We start from the raw sequence: 21,745 nt of genomic DNA, 5'->3' as shown, positions 1-21,745 counted from the left end.
CTCTAAGGTTTCAAATTGATCCATGAACAAATTGAGTGACTGTCTGAGGCATCCAGAGCCTTTGAAAAACTTCCTACTTCCACTTGGCATTACAGACTTTCCGTAGGTTTGAGCTCAGGTCCATGCTGTCACGGTTGGGGGCTCAAAATTCAGTTGAATTTTAACAGTTACATTTTGCAAAAAAGAATGTGGCTTATACATTTTTGTTGAACGTTTATTTTTAAAAAGGGATGAACAAATCAAACCTCTACTCATATCACTGCTTCATGTTTTTTTTTTCCATCTATTCCGCTCTTGGTTTACACTTTCACACAGCATGTTCATTTTACCAAATCTTGCTGATTTACCACTTCCTTGGAGTTTGTGCTGTTTGATAAAGTCCCAAAACTTCTGTTGTTTATTCTCAACATGAAAAAAACCCAAAAGAGTTTTTTTTTTTTTTTTTTTTAAAACATCTGTAAGATAAAAACAAATCATGAACCGGGTTTGTTTAGGGTTGACATGCATAACGTCACGAAGTTGCTAGCAGGACACAGTTGATATTGGTAATACACAGGAGGAGCGATTTAACAGCAGCGAGCTCGGATGCTGAAAACAGGAAGTAGTAAACAAGAGAGGCAGCAATGGCAGGCACGCGGTCGTGGAAGTGGGCGTGAAGGGAAGTGAACTGTCGACAGTTGAAGATGATGGACGAGTGATATCCAGTGAAAACTGTGAGACAAAGTTATTGAACATGTTACAGAGAAATGCAGGTAGAAATTGTTTGACATTGAGAAGGGAACATAAGTTTTAGGAATGTAGACAAATTTGAAGAATATTTTGGAATCAGAAAATGATTAAAAACAACGTTTTTGCATGCATCAAGAAAGATTGGGAACAACGATTATTATTATGATAAATAAAATATATTGTGGATTTTATTTTAAATGTATGGTCCAAAAGGGCAAACATTAAAAAAAAGAAAGGTAAGTTAAATAGTACGAGAGTGTATTAGGGCCAGAATTTTTATTTCATTTTATTACAAGATTAAAGTTTAACAAAATACTTCATTACGAGATTGAAGTCGTACAAAAATACTTTATTACGAGATTAAAGTCGTAAAAGATATTTAATTACGAGATTAAAATCGTAAAAAATATTCCATTACGAGATGAACGTCGTACGAAAATACTTTATTACGAGATTAAAGTCGTAGGAACAATAATCAATAACAAGATTAAAAAGGCGGTGGGTACGAGTCACCAATTATGACAGCCGCCGATGTGTGTCACATTGATTATAAGTAGTTTGTGATTACCTTAAATCCCAACTGATTTATTATTTATAAAAATATATCCAATCATTATTAGGTAAATGATACAAGAGTGTGACGAGTTAAGGATAAATATACATATTTTCCTTGACTCAATACTTGATGTAGGATTTTTTTTTCAGCGACAATTAAATATATGATTAATGTACAGACTTGCTTATCAAAATTATTATTATTAAGTGTTATTCAAAATGACAAAGAAATATTGTGTTAAGTCCATTATACCGTAGTACACTTGGTACTTCTTTGAATCCTTCATTAGTCTCAAGGCTACAGACAAAAAAGACGTAGAATGTGGCTGTGGGTTGACGACTATTCATGAAACAGCTGATGAGGTATCATGATACAATGTCTTCATTTTGAAAGACCACTAGATGTCACTCTCTGTTTTAAAATGATGCTCGGATTATTAGTAGAGCCAGAGCCAAATATTATGAAGCAAAATGAACACAATGAATCATGACACGCTGCTGTTTCATGAAGCCTCATCGACACATCAACGAATATAGTATTAAAAATGTGCTTATGTTCCCTAAAAAACATCAAATTATTCCACGACTGAACATATAAATATTCCACATGAAACACGTCTTCAACAGAAGTAACACTGTACAAGCATCCAGACTGTTAAAAAACAAACAAAAAAACAAATATGTACATGGAATGCACGATGCGTAGCTCTTGTTCTCCAGGCACAAATTCAGGAAGATTGTATGGCTTGTTAGCGTCACAGATCACACACAGCCAGGCGAATAAGGTACGGGGGATGTTTGAGCTTCCAGCGGGGCTGATATCCTGGAGGGGGAACACAAAGGCGCGTCCACAATCGGCTCTCTGTGCCTGACAGGAAGAGGGCGCTTCAAAGTGTCTGAATGCAATGTGCACTGTTATCTGGGTCAGTCTACAAAAGCGTCCTCAGCTGGAAATGTTAGATTTCCTCCACGTAATTGGCCGGATAGAGCCCCAGCTGGCCGTTGTCTAGACGACCTTTACACCAGCCTTGCTCGTCCTCGTCCTCCAGCTTCGTCAGCTCCTCGCCTTCAGAGTAAAAAAATAATAAACACGTCAAGGACTCAAATGATTGACAGGTTTTATTCGCGGTTAAAAAATCTGCTCACCCGCCCTGAGAGTAAGCTCGTCCTGCTCTTGACCGTTGTAGTCGTAGAGTGCCTTCACCCTCACGCCTTTGCCCGGCTCGTCATCGAGCGACTGCGACGCTCCGTTGGTGTCGGAGTTGGAGGCGGCGTGGTACTCTTCCGACCACTCGTCAGCCTGGTTATTGTCAAAACTGCCTTCGCTGAACAACAGAACACGCTTATCACTGACGGTATCAGACGCTGCTTTTCATCCAACGATGACAAGGAATATAAAAGCTACTCAGCTTTAAATCTAATAATGACCAGGCAGATTTCATTTTGAAGGATGGACACTACATTTATAAAGTAAAGAATACAATTTTTAATTTTTCTGATTTATGTCTTTTACCTTTCTCTGTGCTCCGATGGATGATTATTGGCCGTCATAGCCACGTTAGTGAGCATGACTCCATCGTGGCTTTTCTTCGACTTCTTCACAATGTTATGGGTGAGTTCGGGATTGTACTCCTGCAACGTACACAATGGTTTGGATCAGTAACACAAAAGTAATGCCGGCTTTAACTGAATTAGTAGATCAGCGCCAAAGATTATGAAGCGGAGAGTGCCATCAAGTGGCCTTTGAAAATAAATACACTGTATCATGATACCTCATCAGCTGTTTCATGAAGCCTCATCAACTCGTCACGATTTAATTTATCCAATGTGAATTGGATGATTTGTGATGGATAATGAATTGGTCTTAACCCTTTTGTTATCTCAGGGTCTGAAAACAAACGTGCTTGTCGTATCCCTTGTGTCTTCTCTGGGTCAAGGTGAATGACCTCCACCACTGCATATGTATTTATGGAAGCCAGAGAGGTTGTTAACCTTGGCCCAGAGGCAACACAAGGGATACCACAAACAAATTTGTTCTTGAGCCTTCGGGTCACCTTGACCCTGAGATGACACAAGGGATACCACAAACACATTTGTTCTTGAGTCTGAGATTACAGAAAGGTTAAATATCTTTTGTAAAACATAGTCTTTGATGATCAAATATCTTAAAAAGTTTATAATGTTGTGTCAACTTTATATGTATAAAGATTTTCTTTCAAGTGACTGTGAATTTAAAAAAAAGGAAGAAAAGGAGATCATAATAAAATATTATAACAATACAAAAAATGACAAATATATATAGATTTAAAAAGGGTTACTGACAATAAATTCTCATTTCATTTAAAATAAGTTAGTAAAACTTTCTGCCCATTGGCAATTTGTGATCCGTTTGATGGAGTTAGAGATATATAAAAGAAAAATCAAACAGTGCGATAAAAAATGTAATTTTGGAAAAATAAATCTCAATATAAAATAAATACACATTTGCAACTTTATTCTTTCTATATGAAAGCACTTTAGATTCAAATGAGTCAACTGTGAACAGTTTAAACACACAATACACCTACTGAAAACTTGTGTGTGTCATTAAAGTATCTGTCCTTACAATAATGTAATAATATGTGTCTAAATCATTGTGTAGTTGTGATTATTGTACCTCAAATTGTGGCCAGTTCATGTGCATGCCCGGTCCGTGGGTGTTGCTGAACCACTTGAGGTCTTCTTGTGCGCTGGCCGACATGATGGTGTGTTCAAGTTCTCTGTACACGGCAGCATAACTGTGGAAAAACGCAGAGTTGATGTTTGATTTGGTCGAGCTGGAGGAACATCTTGTCTCGCACACCTTTGGTTCTCTGTGAGGTTGAGGTGTCGCTTCATGTCCAGCAGAGCCTCCCTGACGAAGCTGAGCCGCTTCTCTTCGAACTGCTGCGACTGGTCGAACACCTGCTCCATGCTCTCCATGTAGCCCGGGCTGCACTTGTTCAACTCCTCCAGAGCTTTAGTGTACTTTTCCTTTGCCTGAATTACAGCAAGAGACCGTTCGACGAGTCAACTTAGCCTCCATAACAGCTAAAATTACAATTAAGACACAAAAATTTATCTTTATCTTCACCTTCTGTGAGTCCTGTTTACATTTTTCCAGCTTCTCGTGAAGTTTCTTCTGCTGGTCGGCCGTCATTGAGGATTCTGCTTTACCGTTGGCTTCTCTGGATGCTGCTAGCTTCTCTTCCTTGCACGCCAGGTGGTACGACTTTTTGGCAGCTTCCATCTAAAGTCAAGAAAGCATTTCAAGATTTTTACATTTCCTTATACTGCGCTCCCCCGTTTATTGCAGTCCTCTCTCTGCATTATAGGAAATCTGCAAAGTGGTGACTATTTATATTTTCACTTAACTTAACAACATTTATTTAAACTTGCAATAGCTCCAATAATGCTTTGCCGCCCAGCCAACCAACCCCAGCTGTTAATCCCTTTTGACATAAATGTATGGTCCAAAAGGGCAAACATTTAAAAAAAGAAATGAAAGTTAAATAGTATTACAGAGTATTAGGACCACTCAGATAATTTTCATTTAATTTTAATACGAGGTAAAGTTTAACAAAATACTTAATTACGAGATTAAAGTCATACAAAATATTTCATTACGAGATTAAAGTCTTTCAAAAATACTTAATTACGAGACTAAAGTCGTACAAAATATTTCATTACTAGATTAAAGTCGTAAGAAAATACTTTAAAATAAAAAGATAAATAAAAAAATAAAATTACATTTTTACATTTCCTTATACAGCGGTCTCTCCTTTATTGCGGTCCTCCTCCCTGCATTATATAAAATCTGCGAAGTAGTGACCATTTACTTTTTCACTTAAATTAACAAAATGTATTTAAACTTGCAATAGCTCCAATAATGCTTTGCCGCCCAGCCAACCAACCCCAGCTGTTGGCCCCCTTTACCATAGCAACATAGGAGTAGAATTCAAATCAAGTATTGAATACAGCAACCAATAAATCCAAAAAATGACGATACTGCGGTAGGTGAGCTACGATATACCAGAATCAAAATATATGAATGGTCTCACCTCTTTTAACTTCTTGGCCCAGGGTTTCTGGGCTTTCTTGAATCCTTCTTCTGCCTCTTTAGTCTCCTTGAATCCTCCCATCATCTGCTTGTGGTAAGAGTCCTTCTGCCAGTTCTTGACCTTCTCGAAGTCGTCACTCACCAGCTTGTTCTTCACTTCCTGGTGGAGCTCGCTCACTTTCTCCGCCTCCGTCATCACAGACATCCAGGCGCGCTCCACTGTGCCGTACTGAGGTCCTGGCGGGAGATAAAACATTCAATATATCTGACGGTGTGATAAAAGTGTGGACCCGTCGGGGTCGCTCTGATACCTTTGTCCACCAGTTGTCTCCATCTCTTGGACCACTCGATGAGTTGCTGTGCGTAGGACTTCTCGATTTTGGCACGTTCCTGGATGCAGTTCATCAAGTCATTGCAGAGACGATGACCGTCGTCGATCCGCTTGACTGTTCGCTTGTAGTTTCCAACCTTCCATGAGAGAAAAATACCTTCTTTGATCAGGTTTTTTTTTTTTTCATCCGTCTAAATAATTCTTGATGATATGGCACTTTTTCCATGGAAACATTTCTCACTCGTTTGTTTTGTTACATGTTCCATGACAAAAATATTCAGGCAGTTATCACTATATTTTTCCTCGACTTGATGCAGGTCAGTGTGGAGTCGTTGAACCTCGAAGGGATAACAGTATCCACCAACAGACGATTGTATTTCACACGAGCCTTAACAACTGCCGAGTCTGCACTTCTAAGCGGCTAATAACCATACGGTCTGATTTATTTTTAACTCACCTTTATTTATATTTAATAATTAAGAATGTGGCCTGAGGTTAAGATGCATTTAATGCAGCAGTTTGTTTTAAATGCTTTCTCGGTGTGAAGGATAAGCATTCGTCAGATCGTTTATAATACATGAACGTCTAGGGTCACCTGACACTTTTTGTGCGCCGGATAATAGTGATGTAAGCATCAGGGAGAAATGTTGCATTATTAAAAACCCTTTAACCACAGTGCAGGTTAGAAATAGACAAGCTGAATATTTAGGAAACGTGCCTCGAAAATATCACTCAAAATGACTACAATAATTATGCGTGTATTACAGAGACATTTTTGAACCATTTTGACTCGACTTAAATTAAGTTGTTTACATGAAAACAAGTTATGAGAATTGTATATATATATATGAATTTAAATAAACAAACATATGTGTGAATTCATCCCATCAGTTTAAATTATTTTTTATACATTCTTATCTATATTTGACCCTTTTTTTTCCAGACCCTATTATCAGTTATTCTTTTAATTTCAGTTTAAATGCAAGTCTCTCCATATTTAACACGTTTTTAATTATATTTTTTATCAATCATTTATTAACTGATTATTTTAAACCACAAACGACTAAGAAGCTGTAAAAAAAAGCAGAAAATAGTGTTGATTTAGTTTGAGTTTGTGCACCTTAGAGTAGATTAATGATATTACGGCCAAAGTCTTTATTTTGGCCTGGCTTTTTAAAAACTTTATGTTTTCCACTCCCAACTCCAGTTCATGATTCTGTCCATGAACAAAGACCCCTGTTTTTACATTTGTGTCGGACTGTGTTGTGTATGGTTGTGACTATGTGTTACTGAGTAAGCCTTAATTATGGCTGCAGAAGTAAGAGAAATGATTTACAGCTTATGTATTATTGTGAGACCTTGGTGATGACCTTTAAAGCAGAAAAAGAATTCATTTTTTTTCTCGTTAAAACAATCTTGCAGAAGTAAGTCGCTGTGAGTCAATCAGAATTATACTCTTATGTGTTTGAACTTACAAAGGTGAATGGGAGAAGATGATGTATGGATACTTAGGAATTATTCATAGCGTTGTGTACAACAGTTGTCACCGACCACTGGGTAAAGGTGAGTGAGGCATTTGATTCCAGGATGCAGAGAAAGCTCCTCTAAAAATGGGCCATGACGGTCACTTTCCGAAGCCTGTCTTACCTCCCAGAAACTGTCTGTGCTCTCCTCCTGGAATGCAGAATCATCGTGGTTGATAGACATGATCCCAGTTTCGACGCTGGCTTTGCACTGTGTTGGTCTATGTCGGAGCGACTCTTCTCATGTACTGTAAGGAAGATCAGGTAAACGTTCAAATTAGACTGGAGAACATGTTTTGACATTAAAGATTTGACACTTAAAATTCCTCATGGTTGAAAATCCTTTGCAAAACTTTGGTGGGACTTTTGCTGAGACAATACACATCCTAAACTAAAGCATCTTCGTGGAGTAAAACTCTTTAATTTGTAGGTTATGATGATCCAAACATGGGAATTATTATTATATTGAAGTATTGTGTCCAGGAGATATTCCAGAAAAGACTAATCTAGAAGAATAAATCAATAAATGTCGACCTTTAGATATATATGCCAAGTAATACTGATGGGTTTACAAGGTTTCGTGATACTGTGTCATCATTTTTTTTAGAGCCTAGTAGGTGGAGCTCTCAGTTTCATTGGATTATTGGTTCAAAACCAGTGGTTAAAGAGCAAAGAGTGCCATCTAGTGGCCTTTGAAAATGAGGAGAAGCTCATGAAGCCTCCTTAAGCCGGTGTCAATAACTTATTTAACTAGTTATAAAACCTGGAAAGATTGGAGCAGGTACACAGGTGATAAACAGCAAAGGAGTGCAAGCACGTGTTGGAAAGATCCTCGATAGTAATCCGGATTCAAAGTCCAACAAAAGGACTCGATCGTTATCATAGAGGAACACACAGCTCATACAGAGGCTCACTCGATGTCGTAGTCGTGTTTATTCAGGTGTTCAAGTTCATATTACAAATTATTTTCAGGGATTGTTGAAAAAACATTTCATGAAACGCATAGTTCAAAAGAAAAGCCTTGTTCAACGCAGAAATAATCATTGAAAATTGCATCGATCCCAGTGTGAGAACCAATAGTTACTAGATAGCAACAAGTATTACAAAATACCAGTATACCAGGGTAAACAAGAACTACAGACCTTATTATTGTATACTGTTGTACGTCAAGTAGTATAAGCAAGACGTTGCGATACAATACGCATCACAATACATGAGTCAAGACAAGAGACAATAGTATCAGAATAGTTTCATCATTTTCTAAATGTTAAATTAAAATAAAATAAAAAAACCTCAATATTACCCAAAAGTCAAAAACATTCACGCACCCCGTTTAATTTGAAAGGCTTAATTCTTCCAAATGCCTGAATTGAATGACGATTTAACCTACTTGGTTAAAATATGATTTTTTTTTTGCACAAAAGAAAACCAATATTATGAGCTCAGTTATTATATCAAAGGTCAAAGTATCTTGAGATATTGCTTTGATCTAATGTTTTTGCACAACTATACACTTTCGTACTGAAATGTACTACAGTTAAGTCAGGAAAATGTTGCTAGCAAAATGTTAGGGCAGACTTTGCAGATAGGGATAAAATACATATATAAATGCTTGGAATGAAAAGAGAAAATCCCATTTGAGTTTATGTCATTTCAATGATAATCATCATTACTATTGTAAACCATCACCAAAAAGGTTTCTTTTAAAACCTGTGATTTACTTTAGTGCATCACCTCTTATAACTTAACGGTCCTAAAGAAAAATGATTATCCTTAAGTGCACTTACATGAGTCAGTCTACTTGTTTAAAGGCTCACGTGAGGACGGTACAGATTTCAGAGTGTGAATGCAACACAAATCCATTAATGCCTTAATTTAATTGTTAATCTTAATGTAGCTTTGTGTTATCTTCCGCTACTGAGTAACACTGCGTCTTATCCTCATGTTTTAATCAAATAAACTACCCTTGACTCGATGTATCCATGTTTGAACACTGTTGTTAATTGTTAGATCTGTATTTATTGTTGCAATTAAGTATGTATCGTCAGTCCATTTCATCATTTGAAGCCACTCGGATCGGCAACAATAGAACGACAAGCATCAATATGTTTTGATAAGAGGGCAGGGGGAGGGGTGTCAGCATCCCGGGATATGTGGGTCAACCAGCAACTGATGGATAAAGCAACACTTTGCCAATCAAAAGTGCAGCTACAAGCAGGAAAAATATCATTTTAAATCCTCTTCATCTTCAGTGGGATAAGAAGCTTGAAGCAGCAACGCAGAGTGAAGTGGGTGTTTATCACGGTTGGTTAATCCATTAGCTCCATGCTGAGAGGTGGCTTTTGTTTGGGGTTCGCTTCGCTCACAGGAAAGCACATCGTAAAGCAGGAAATCAAACGACCGTAAACACACGATGGAATAAGGAAATGATTCAAGTGTGCGATAGTTTCAGCACGTTTGGCTAACATGGTCTTGATGTTTCATCCTTGTCATCATCACACAAAAAAAGATCAGCAGCATCGATCAACCGTTATCTCCGTTTTCACCAATGATTCACCACAACTTCCAGCACACGGTCCATCCATTCACCGGGACAAAGACCACACACACACCCCCCGCAGAAGCAACAAAGGCTCTTACCCCCGGTCCTCCATTAACAGAGTGGCTAAGGCTACAGCTAGGATACACGTGGGCTCCTACGGCAAGTCAGCCCCCCCCCCACCTCTTCCAGATAGATGTATTTCTTTATCTCCCACTCCGGCGGACCGACCCACCGACCATTGGAGAAGAGGAGCCTCAATCCAGTGTGAGATGCTGTTGCCTCGAGCACTGAGCGAAGGGTGCCGTTCAATGAGAGTGGGATAATCCTGAGGTTGTTTTTTTTGGGCTTGAGCGGTTTTCATCAGTGGGACAGAGAATGAGAGAGGGATGAGAAGGGAGGGAAGTGGGCTGTGTTACTCAGACAAGATACAAGACTTTAAAAACGAAGCTGTATATTGGATACATCTGTCAAGTCAACCGAGGTCACACCCATGTGGGTCTTCGATGGAGGAAGACAGTGACAAAGAAATTGGGTGGGGCAGATGAAAATGGAAAAAAAGATTGGAAGTTTGTTTTATCTGAGGTGAAAATGGGGATTTCACTATTAGACTTGTTGATCTTGACATTACAGGGACGCACTTTTTGACATCCTAGATCCAATTATTTTTGAAAAATCTTTTTTTCAGAGTTTCAACGACCAATATGTTTGGTGTTCAAGAGTCAAACAGGAAAGAAGTCGCTCTTTTCAGCTGCCCAAAAAAAATGTCTTGACTATCCCTACGTTCAAACACTCGACTACCAAACTATTCAAGGGTGATTGATAAATCCAGATTGTTTTGGTTCAATCATGGATTTCAGCATTTTTGTGGCTAAGGTTGCACATCACATTTATTATTATGACAATTCTCCTGAGAAATATAAATGACTTGAAAGATTATGAAGTTGTAAATATACTGCTCACATGACAAATTACATGACATGACGTACATCATATGAGATAAAATAATGATCTCTTAAATGACCATAAAGGGAGCATTTATTTACGTTATAATAAATGAAAAAATTCAAGTATGAAGTTGAAAATTGTTTCAGTGCAATAGAAAAGTTTAAAACTGTTCTTCTCTCTGCTCCTTATCGATCGCTAAAAATATCTAGTCCGATCAGCTGAAAATTGTTTATTTGCAGGAGTAAATTGTTCAATTGAAGTGAAAATAGTTTGAAAATAGATTTTATTTCTATTAATAAATTGGTTGACTTCCATTACCAATATTTGATTCTTGGTGTTGAAAATTCTACAATTCTACGTGTATAATGTATACAGAACAAACTGTGTAATATTCGTGTCCACTTGTTAAAAATGTTACAAATTTACTGAAACTGAAAAAGTAAAATTGAAAATAAATAAACATACAAACACATTTTTTGCTCAAGAGCTTCAGCCAAACCTTGTCTGTTTCGTTGAGACATAAATTCTAATTACAAACATGTTCATTTGGTTTCACAAGGAATTCCTTAAGTTAAGCACAAATTTAACTATTAAGGTTATTAAAATACTTTTTTGCACCACAAGCTGGTTCATTGTGACAGTATTTTCACATTATGTCTTCAAGGTGTGGCAGAAGAAAACTGCAAAAATAAATGTTGAATGATAAAAAACTAAAGAAAACCTCACCATGACGCTGAATCAGCAGGATTTTTGTTGTTGTCAATTTGATTAAAGCAAGTGTCTTGAAATAAAAAGAGAAAATCTTATGTAAATAAACTGCAACAACACATTACAGATAATAATTATCAATATAATAAAGAGAAGTTATAATTTTCCTTCCGTGCAGTCCACTCACGAATGCATCAGAAACTACTTGGCCTTGGACTTTCTTTGATACCATTTTTTCAATGCAATTTTTAAAATATATATTATACTAAATGTTATCCCCAGAAAGTACTGATAATACCACTGGTTAGACATCATACATTGACCCTTAAACTACACTTTCTCATTAGCTACAAAAGATATGATTAAAAAATCAAGTAAAGAAAATGACGTAGATTCTTTAAACATATCAAAAAGTAAAGCAGTTCAAGTGAACATGAACCAAACATGACGCAACACAAGAAGGTCATACACTGTATATACTATAGAGAGTGTCAATGAAAACGCTCATTAAATTAAACATACAGAATCTAACTCTTTTTCCCTAAGAGCAAGAATGTTGCCTTTTTATGAGGATCTAGTCATCGATGTATACAAGCAGCACTTTTGTCGCCTCTCAGGACAAACGACTTTGCTGTCGCTGCTCTCTTTAGAAAGCTACATCCATCAATAATTCACACTTGTGTGTGCACGGATACAGGAGACGAGGACGACAGACTCTTGAAAGGCTTCGATCTCACTCAATTGAAGGATTTCTCAGTTACAGTTACCTCAAGTTAGTTTAAGAAGGTATTATTACATTATTATGTGGGTACTACATTTTTAAACATTTACTTTTTCATCAGCAAACATCCATAATGTCTATTAATGTATATCTATGTGTTCTCTAATGCATTTTTTTTAAGGTTAAATGTATGCTTGTTTTAAAAAGACGGCCAAGTAAATCAATGTTCAGTGCATGCAAAATGCTTTCATTATAATGTTGAATCAGCAGGAACCCTGGGCTTGTTGCTCAGCAACAAAATAGTATTTAATTCACTAATTTTAACTAGTTTACAAACTTATTCTTTTAGTAAACTCGATTAAACAAGCATCTTGAAGTGTCAAAGTCACAGGCCAATGTTTCTCCGGACAAAATCTAGTCTCTTTTCAAAATAAAATGCTATTCAGGCAGTAATATTCAATATGTCAGTAATGATAAAAACTTATTTTTTCTTCATCTGTGGCCCTGTAATGCATCAGGGACAGGACATAGCTCTGTGGATGAATTTTCACTCTGAGGCCGGTAGAACCAATAGCCTCACACGGGTTATATCAAGGATTCTGGGGCGCAAAGAGACCAGAGTGCATAATCCATTCTAAATACGAAAGTAAATTTTGATATTAGATTGGATAGATTCGATGGACTTTTATTAATCCCTCTGGAGATCTCCTTCAGGAAATTGTGTTTCCAGTTCACTGCAGACGATATTTTTATAAAAACAAGAACAAGAACAAAGCGCAAATAAAATAACAAAGTGCAAAGGGATGACAAAGTGCAAATATAAAGAACATAGATCAAAGGAAATATGCATATTATGAGTCAGTTGGAATTTAAAATACATGTAAATATATTTTTATTAGCACTCTTGATAAGTTGGATCTGCTTTAGTTGTATCTAAACGTGACGTCACATGACATTTTTTTGTCAAAGGTAAACATTATTGCACTTAACACGTGACTCATTAGAGCTCAATACCGTGACACAAGTACTGTAGTGTTTGAAGGGTGAGGCCAGGTTTCTGTTTCAGCCGATATAGAAACCAAAATGGGTTTATTAGAAAACTATCACAACCAAACCATTTAAAGTCGTCTTCTAACCACTTCCGACAATGGGCGAGGGATCAACCATTTCCTCCCAGCTCGAATATTGAAGACTCATAAATTATAACCATTCTCCATAATGGGACACTTGAGGAAATGCTATTTTTAGCAGCTTTTCCTCGGATGGTACGATCAATAAATGATTGACCACGAGGCCAATTATCATCACAGTGATAGAACTTTACATTTGGACACAGTAAATACATAAATCAAAGTACAACAACGGATTTGGTCGTAACATTTCTATAAACGTTACACAACAGTCGGACAATAAAAAACAACAAATCTTAACCCAAACCTTTTGTTCTGTCCTCGGTCAATTGTTCCTCCTCTGTGGAATGTCCTCTCGAATCTACTGCTCAGTGGCACCAATGACACATCCTGCTATCTAGCAAGAACGCCTTTCACATACACTGCTGCGCTGAACTTTGGCACGTTCCTTCAAGTACACTTAATAATTACCCAGCTGGGTCTGGAGAAAACATAAAGACGCAGTCAAAACGAGACCAGAACGGGGGCGCGGACATTATATTAGTTTGTGTCAATGGCTGTCAATGAACTGACTTTAATGTGTATCTGGATACAAATGTATTTTGTTTTGGTAACAATATTTAGGGGATGTGAAGGAAATTCTTGTATTCAAAGGGGTTGTAACTTGGGTTTATATATAGAAGGCACTTCTATAGTTTCACTTCTTCACAGCTACCATAGGTGAAAAATGTTGCAAGAGGCAGGTGTAGAAATCTATTCTCATCCTTCCAGAATCAATCTTTAATTTACAAGAATTGATTTAACAAGGATGTGAACTACCATCTCAACTTTTAACCCTTGTGTTGTCTCTGGGTCAAGGTGAACCATCTCCACCACTGCATATGTATTTATGGAAGCCAGGGAGGTCGTTCACCTTGACCGGACGACGACACAAGGGATACCACAAACACATTTGTTTTCGGTCCTTCAGGTCCCCTTGACCCTGTGATAAAACACTACTAAGAATGGAGACACACTTATGCACTAAAAAATACGTCATAATAAGTTGAAGTACGCAAGTATGCGATGTGAGACACAGCTCAGGTCTAAAGTTTTTGGCAAGTCAAGATGGTGGACACAAGGCACAACAGTAGCCAGTCATCTAAGGCCCCCTTTTTCCACCAGCCTGTCTTAGCCTGACTAGACTCCTGCGTTGGGTTTTAACCTCCAAGTTTTGCGACCACTATGTTATGACTGACTGCTCACCGAAGGTAGGTAGCAGGGCCCGCGGCTCCAGTAGAGCTGGAACTCTATAGTTTAAAATTTCAGTAACAATGCCTGTGACTTTCTGTGGACCTCAACTCAATCTGCTTAAAGCCAGGTCTAAAGTTCAAAATGGTGAATGCCAAAGGCAGAATATCAAGCATTTATCCGATCATCTAATTTGTAAACCGCAGTCCATCTAGATTATTTAGAGGTGCTATCGTTCGTCTTTTGTTATTGTTGATACATTTCCCCTGTCTGAAAAAAAGATTTTTGCCTAAAACGTGTTGCAACAAACATATTGAAACGGTCGTCTTAAGCGTGACTCATACCTGCTCCGAAATTGTAGCTCAAAAGTTTGATCCAAATATTGTGAATCACGTTAAAAAAGTCACTTTAATAGAAACATTGTGTGTGGTTTGAAAGCACCTTTATGGACCTGATGGCCGAGGCCTTGTTGTGGAGCACTTCCCAAAGAGTTGATGAGTTTTTTTCTGTATATAGGAGGACCACCTTAAGACGGGTACAACTCACTTTGACAGCTTATGTACATGCAGAGCCAAAACACTTCCGCTGTTACTGGAAAACTGATGATGCTTTTAAGTTTTCCCAGAAAAACCACATGATGTTTACCAGATAAATATAATATCCTAGTGTCTGGACTGTCTTCATGGAACTTACTAAGGCTCAAACATTTACTGATAAATTAATTTAGCTTCTGGTGCTGTTCCTGTGTGTGATCTTGAAAGAAAAACACAACTTGCGTTGACACTCCTGAGGATCACACTTCCTTACGACCAGCAGGATGTGCAATCACAGTCAATTACCAGATTGTGTTTCTGAAGAAGGGAGATGAGATCAGACCTGGACTACTTCCAACCATGATTTGGTCCTCGTCAATTACTCGCCCCGAACCGTAGAACACACGCCCGGGGTCAGGAATGAGTCCCACAGGGAGGAACATGATTGCTGCACAGATGGCACGAGGAACGTCTGTGCACGAGCAACAACACACTTAACAAATGATCCTAATGTATTTCATAGTGTGTCCAACAGTTATTCTGGTGCCTGCTGATGCTGCCTTAATAATAATATAATAATAAGAATAAGAATAAGAATAAGAATTAATGATGAAGAATAAATAAAGTTGATATGATCTTTGGTAAAATAACATCTATGGAAGTTTATCAGTGGCAGAATATTGAATTGTTAAATGTTGAAACTGGTTGTTTTTTAAGCATTTAATTATCATTTTAAATAATTAAATAATCTTTAAATTGAAAGGTTTATTTTATTTATATAAATTAAATTAAGAAATCAAATATAAAAAAATAATGTTTTTTTTTTACATATAGGATTCTAATTCCAGTGAGTTGAAAATACATTTCTCAATTCAATATATTGTATTTCTTAGCCTTTTAAATTCAATATAAAAATGTTGGCATGATAGTGTATAGTGTATAGATAGTGTAGTTTATATTGAATTATTAAAAACAAACATTCAACATTTCAGTATAGAACTTATTTAATTATTTTGTTTGGAATTCATAAATTCAAGAAGTTAAATATTTTAAAATGAATGCATTTTTTAAACAAAGAGTTTTTAATATTCTAATCACAGTAACTCAAAGCTATTTCATCTAAATTCAATATTTTTCAATATTCAATATTTGCCATATAAAATGTTTCATAATAGAGTTACATTTTTTATATTTAAATTGTTCAAACCAAAACAAAACCTTTTGAATTATTGAATTAATTTTCAATTATTGAATAATATAATAAAACTTTTTTTAATTCAAAATTCTTATAGCAGTAAGTTAAAATCATGATGTTCTGTTCCATGTTAGTCTTTGTATCCTTGTCTTTGTTATTTTTCTTTGATCTATGTTCTTTATCTTTATCTTTAGACTTAGATTGTATCATCTTGTTCTTTCTCTTTATTTCTGTTTGTTCTTATTTTATTCAGATTATTTTTTATGAAAATTGCTGTATTTGCTGTGGATAATTTGTAAAAAAAAAATTCCCGAAGGAGACCTCCTGAGGGATCAATAAAGTTCCACCTAACCTAACCTAACCTAAAATCATTTTTAGACACATTTTTAATCATTCCTAACAAAAAAAATAAACATTTTCATAATAGAAATGATTGAATTAAAAAGAAAAAAATTGATTTTTTTGTTTTGTTTTACAAATCTGGTTCTTGAAGTATAAAAAGCAAAGAATAAATGTTCTAAATTAAATCTGTATATTTCTGTTTAAATAATTATTATCATTAAATTATTTAAGACAAACAAACTCAACCTTTCAATATAGACATGATTTAACCATATTATTAAAAAGATAATAATAAAAAAAACAAAAAAAAAACATTTCAAATAAATCTTATTCGAAGTTTCCACATTAGAATTTGAAATTAAAACATTCAATATTCTGATGGCATTGATAAACCTATCGTCATAAGAGAATATTTTGGGGGTGAATGTCACGAGTTGTGTCGATGCTGCATTGGCACAGGGATGAGCTGCAGGTGATGCGTTTAAGGACACTGCAGCTGCAGACGCCACACACTCACTAACAAGAGCCTCTGTTGTGCTTCCCTGTGAGGACAGGAAACATGAGACGAGCTGACGACACACACTGAACATCAATTAGCCAAGTGAAAACCAGTCTAAAGTTGACCGAAAACACACGTGCGTCACTCGTCGACAGCTGATGATTTATTGACATCAAAATGCAGGTCCATGATTATACGTTCAGTCGTCTCGTATTAAAATGATGTCTCGGTTTCAACAAGACCGGGTCAGCAGTAAAATCCCCAAAACGCTCCATGGATCACGACAACAACTCACAGCGTCCGTGTCAAGCAAACATTCAGGATGATTGAAGTTCTAATCTGCAGCCTGTTGGCCCCGAAGACGCCTTCTGCTGATTCTGCTGCTTTAATTCTGCTGAATCAGAAGTTCACTGCAGCAACGTCGTGGAGCAACAGACACCGGGAGGAATTTTAATCAGAGATGAAAAAAACAAGTTCGAAGACACCAAATAAAGATGTTCATCGTGTTATGGTTCATATTTGTATCCAGTCGTGTCAATGATATTACTTGACACAAAAGGAAAGTTTCCGATTCCGATGTGTGGTTTTGTTCAAGCATCAAACGTTTCATTGAATCCAAAACGACTAATTTGCAGTCGCTCCTCACATGAAGTAAAAATATCCTCAGGCTTACGTGCCATGTGACTTTCTTCTGGAGCGACCTCAAATACTTCATGTGACGTTTTGGCTGAGTATCAAACTGCAGTTCTTTTATAACACTGTCCGAATGCTTTGGTAGTACAGAGTATAGATATAGTTTTGGTCTTTCGGATTCAAGTTTCAGTACAGATGCATGATCTAAACTTGATAATGTATTTCTTAAAGGGCAACTCTGCTGTGCTTGGTCAAGCATTAAGGTCTGTCAACGCACGTCATCAATCCTGGAATTCTCCAACTCCAAGAGACTCGATGTATAAACAAAGCAGGGAAAACATACAAACTCCACACAGAAAGGTCACAAGTCGCCTCCCCCCCAAACCAGGAAGCGAACCAGCAACTTTCCTGCTGTGAGGCGATCGCGATAACCACATCATCTTGTTCCAGGATCAGTCATTTATCCAGATTCAAGTTACACATGTAAACACAACACAAGCGAGATCTTAGAAACGTATACACTGAATTATAACACAAAACACTGATTTCTAAAGGAAAAAGGGAACCAGTAGCATCGCTGGGGGTCGAACACACAACTTCACAACAACACAAATGTGCGCACACAGCTAGTAGCAGTATAGCAATACTTGATGTTTGCGATCAATGGGTGCAGAAGAAGGACTGACACAGTGGATTAAAGCCACTGTTATGGACATCAATCTGGACCAGAAGGCAAAGCTGTCACTTCTGTAATCAGTTTTCATGTTCTACTCAATGTTTAGTGAGAGAAAAGGACGAACCTGGACCAATAAAATTAGAAAACCAATAAATAAAACCAGGCTTTTACTTGATTTTCTGGAACTCCTGTGTTGTTCTCAGTATTATCTTGACCTTTTTAGTATATATTTTATTGAGACCCTGGTGACCCTGGTCTGGAAAAAAGCTATATAAATACAAATTACTTACTTACTTACCATATTTATATTTATAGTGTAAGTAAAGTGCTTAAAAGTTGAAGTTAATAATCCTTCACAATATATGGCAATATTCTGGATTTTAAGATTTAAAGATAATTATCATAATTTGAAGTTTGTTTAAATCCATCTGGTGGTGCCATGAATATAAACACATTTATATTTAGTTGACAAAAATGGACTAATCTTAAAATCTACTGCGCTCAGACTTGAATAGACTTCAAGAAGCATCGAACCCACAACCTCAGACAAGCATGATGTCGGACAGCATCTCCAAAAGTGCTACAGGAACGACAGCTAAAGAGCGTTCCTTAAATCGGCCCATTGTGAGTTTCAAGCCCCACATTTGGAACGCCGTATGGAAATGAGGGGAAGTCAATAGTGTCTGGGCCCACAAGGGAATTCCCAGCATCTGTGACCGTCGACGCAGAGACAAGACAAATCATGTTTTAGTCTAATTAATTACATTAGCAACAGTGATTCATCCGTCATCCCGAGGCCGGGGGTCTTGAGCCCACCGCTGCAAATTAGATAAATGTTTCTAATTTGTAGTATTGAATTTATCCAGGCAGACACTTTGACATTCATTCATTTGTGGATGTATTTAGTCAGTCAGTATCTAGAGGACAGCTACTCAGTTGGGTAAAAGTAGAATTTAATAACACAATCAGATATCCTGATGGAAATGAACAATGCTGCCAAAATGTAGTCAGGTCGCTTCTCACATTTTATCTCTTGGAATTTAATTTCAAATAGTTCAGAACTTGTTTTGTTATTACGTTAACAGATAAAGATTGACAAATATTTGTGAAGGTACCGCATTTTTATTAAAACATTCCGAAACATGTTTATTATCATTTAATGTCTATAAGTTGGTAGACGTTGTGAAAGTTGTCTTTGTTGTTCTTTGTTGTTCTTTGTAAGTTTTTAGGAAAACAACTAAAACATCAAGAATACTCATATAAATGTATTTTAGATAGTTTTACTTTGTGAATATAAGTTATTGTTCAATGATTTATGTTCACGATAATCCTGAGTATGTGGTGACATTTATGCCAGAATTTTAATCATCATTCGAATAACAAATAATCCAGAAAAAAAACATGAAACATTTGTTTTCATTAAATAGTTCTTCACAATGATCCTTTTTTATGAACAACATAAAACCAAAATGTACAAAAACAAGTAACTTATTCAATGTAATAAGGCCAAAACATTTACAGACTTAAAATAAGTCAGGGGGATGGATGAAGCGATCACATGTCTACACCTTCTTAAGAAATGTCATCAAGATATTGGAAATGAAAAGAAAACAAGAACTAACGTCCATGTCTGTCTGCTTGTCATTGTCAATGAATAACTAAGAGAAAGATCTATTAATCCAAATATATTTTCTAAGACTTGTTCCTGGTGAGTCAGTTCAGAACCGCGGACAGAGGACGGAGCTCGACTGTGGTCAACTGTCGGCCATAGCAGCTCCATCTCTTCTATCTTTGCCCTCCACGACCACCAGACGCCCCAAGATCCAGTGAAACTCACCCCGATGTGTTCCTACAACCATATCCTGAAGAACCGTCAGCACCTCACGCTTCTCTCGATTTTCTAAACAGGAAAACTAGGCGTTTGACGCTGAACGATATATTTTGTCAACACAGTTCTGAATGGAGGAGTCACGACGGTCTAGCGGCAACATGTATCAAATACATTCATTTATTACATGAATTACAAGTTAAAAATAGTATAATTGAATAGAGTAAATAAACATATCAGGAGATTAGATCATATGTTCGAACAAAATACTTGTTTTAAATCATCATTTTTTTTAACTTGCTGTGGCAAACGCTGCTGTTGTCGTGTTATTATATAGCAACGCGTACCTGGTGAGGGATTATAATCCGTCTTTATTCTTCTTTTCAGGATGAAGTCATTGTCTCCTCTGACGCGGGTTGTGTCTGTTGTGTCGCCGGTCATGCACTGTCGAGGAGCCGCCAGAAGGGGGATGGTGTGGAGCGACGTCAAGCTCATGTTGTCTGATACTTCCCGGAAGTTCCTACAAAACAAAAGCTTCTATAGGGGAGTTTTTATTTTTTTCATTTTTAATAAAAATGCAAATTATTTGCATAATTGAACCTTTAAATAAGTCTAAGAAAATAAATAAATAGAAAGTATAATTTTACCGCAGAAAACAGCAATAGAGACTGTGGGGATTTTGTGTTCCGAACCGACCCTTCCCCAGCCTCGTACGTGGTGATGGAATGAAGGACAGACACATGGATGAGTTTAAGAAAAATGCTTGTTTAGTGAATTATGCAAAAGTCAGAGACAAACTTACGTGAACACGGGCGCTAGCAAGCAGAGAGATCTATCGCAGACGTCTTCGAATGCCAGAACGCATAGATCAGACAAAATGGTGGATCTTTATAGTAGAATATTCAGGTTAACACCTCTAGTCAAATGTGAATGTAGGATTGGTCAGTGACTGTAAACACTTGATTCTAAGATGGCCGGTCGCACGTGATCGTAGTGGAAAATTTACCAAAGGTTTGTTGTCTTCTAGAGAGAATCTGTTCTCAGCAACTTACTGGACTGTTGTGTCTTTCAGTGTGAATTCTCAAACAGGTGTCCAGACTTCCTGGGAGTCTGGGATTGTTTAATCTTTCTGTGTGTGTGAGGCTTTGTGACCTCGGCCTTTGAGTTGTGAACCTGAGTTTAGTTTAAGTGAATGCAATGCAAGAATAGGATTATTTAATATGAATTAAATATGAAAGATTATCAGTTAATTCAGATCAAGTAATCAAGTGACTATTTGAAATGTGTGTTAAATCTAGATGATTGATTACAGTAAAGTTGTCATTTCCTTACAAGACACATCAGTGTCTTCACCATTGGTCCTCAGACATCTTCAGCATGATTCTTGTTCATTCATTGTGTTCCCCTTATTTTATTAAATATTGCTATTTAATAAACACAAAACAGATTGTCAAATTGAGAGCAGTACTTGTATCATTATAGTCCTGCTCGCACTAATAGTACCAGACGGGTATTTGGCCATCAGATGACAATATAAGTTTGTATTG

The 21,745-nt window shown here is 36.9% G+C and overlaps 1 protein-coding gene across 1 annotated transcript; it reads right to left on the bottom strand.

Annotated features, from left to right (window-relative positions):
- Window positions 1–226: 226 nt before the first annotated feature.
- pacsin1b (protein kinase C and casein kinase substrate in neurons 1b) lies at window positions 227–20,632 on the bottom strand. Its single transcript, XM_087801200.1, has 10 exons — window positions 20,546–20,632; window positions 7,341–7,464; window positions 5,674–5,830; window positions 5,364–5,599; window positions 4,397–4,552; window positions 4,127–4,302; window positions 3,941–4,061; window positions 2,798–2,916; window positions 2,431–2,609; window positions 227–2,350 (listed from the first exon to the last, which is right to left on the bottom strand). Exons 2-10 carry the CDS (start codon window positions 7,398–7,400, stop codon window positions 2,241–2,243), a joined length of 1,314 nt encoding a protein of 437 aa, XP_087657326.1. The 5' UTR covers window positions 7,401–7,464; window positions 20,546–20,632; the 3' UTR covers window positions 227–2,240.
- Between the last annotated feature and the right edge of the window lie 1,113 nt (window positions 20,633–21,745).

Source organism: Callionymus lyra, chromosome 10 (genome assembly GCF_982586985.1).
Source record: "Callionymus lyra chromosome 10, fCalLyr1.hap1.1, whole genome shotgun sequence".
Lineage (NCBI taxonomy): Eukaryota > Metazoa > Chordata > Actinopteri > Syngnathiformes > Callionymidae > Callionymus > Callionymus lyra.
This window is presented reverse-complemented; position numbering and strand designations above follow the sequence as displayed.

Excerpts from the sequence above, each read along its gene's own strand:
- pacsin1b (XM_087801200.1), bottom strand. The coding sequence starts at position 7,400 with ATGTCTATCAACCACGATGATTCTGCATTCCAGGAGGAGAGCACAGAC. Across the intron at positions 4,553-5,363 it reads GGGCCAAGAAGTTAAAAGAG|ATGGAAGCTGCCAAAAAGTC; the intron begins GTGAGACCATTC and ends TCTTGACTTTAG. Across the intron at positions 4,062-4,126 it reads AACCTCACAGAGAACCAAAG|TTATGCTGCCGTGTACAGAG; the intron begins GTGTGCGAGACA and ends GTTTTTCCACAG.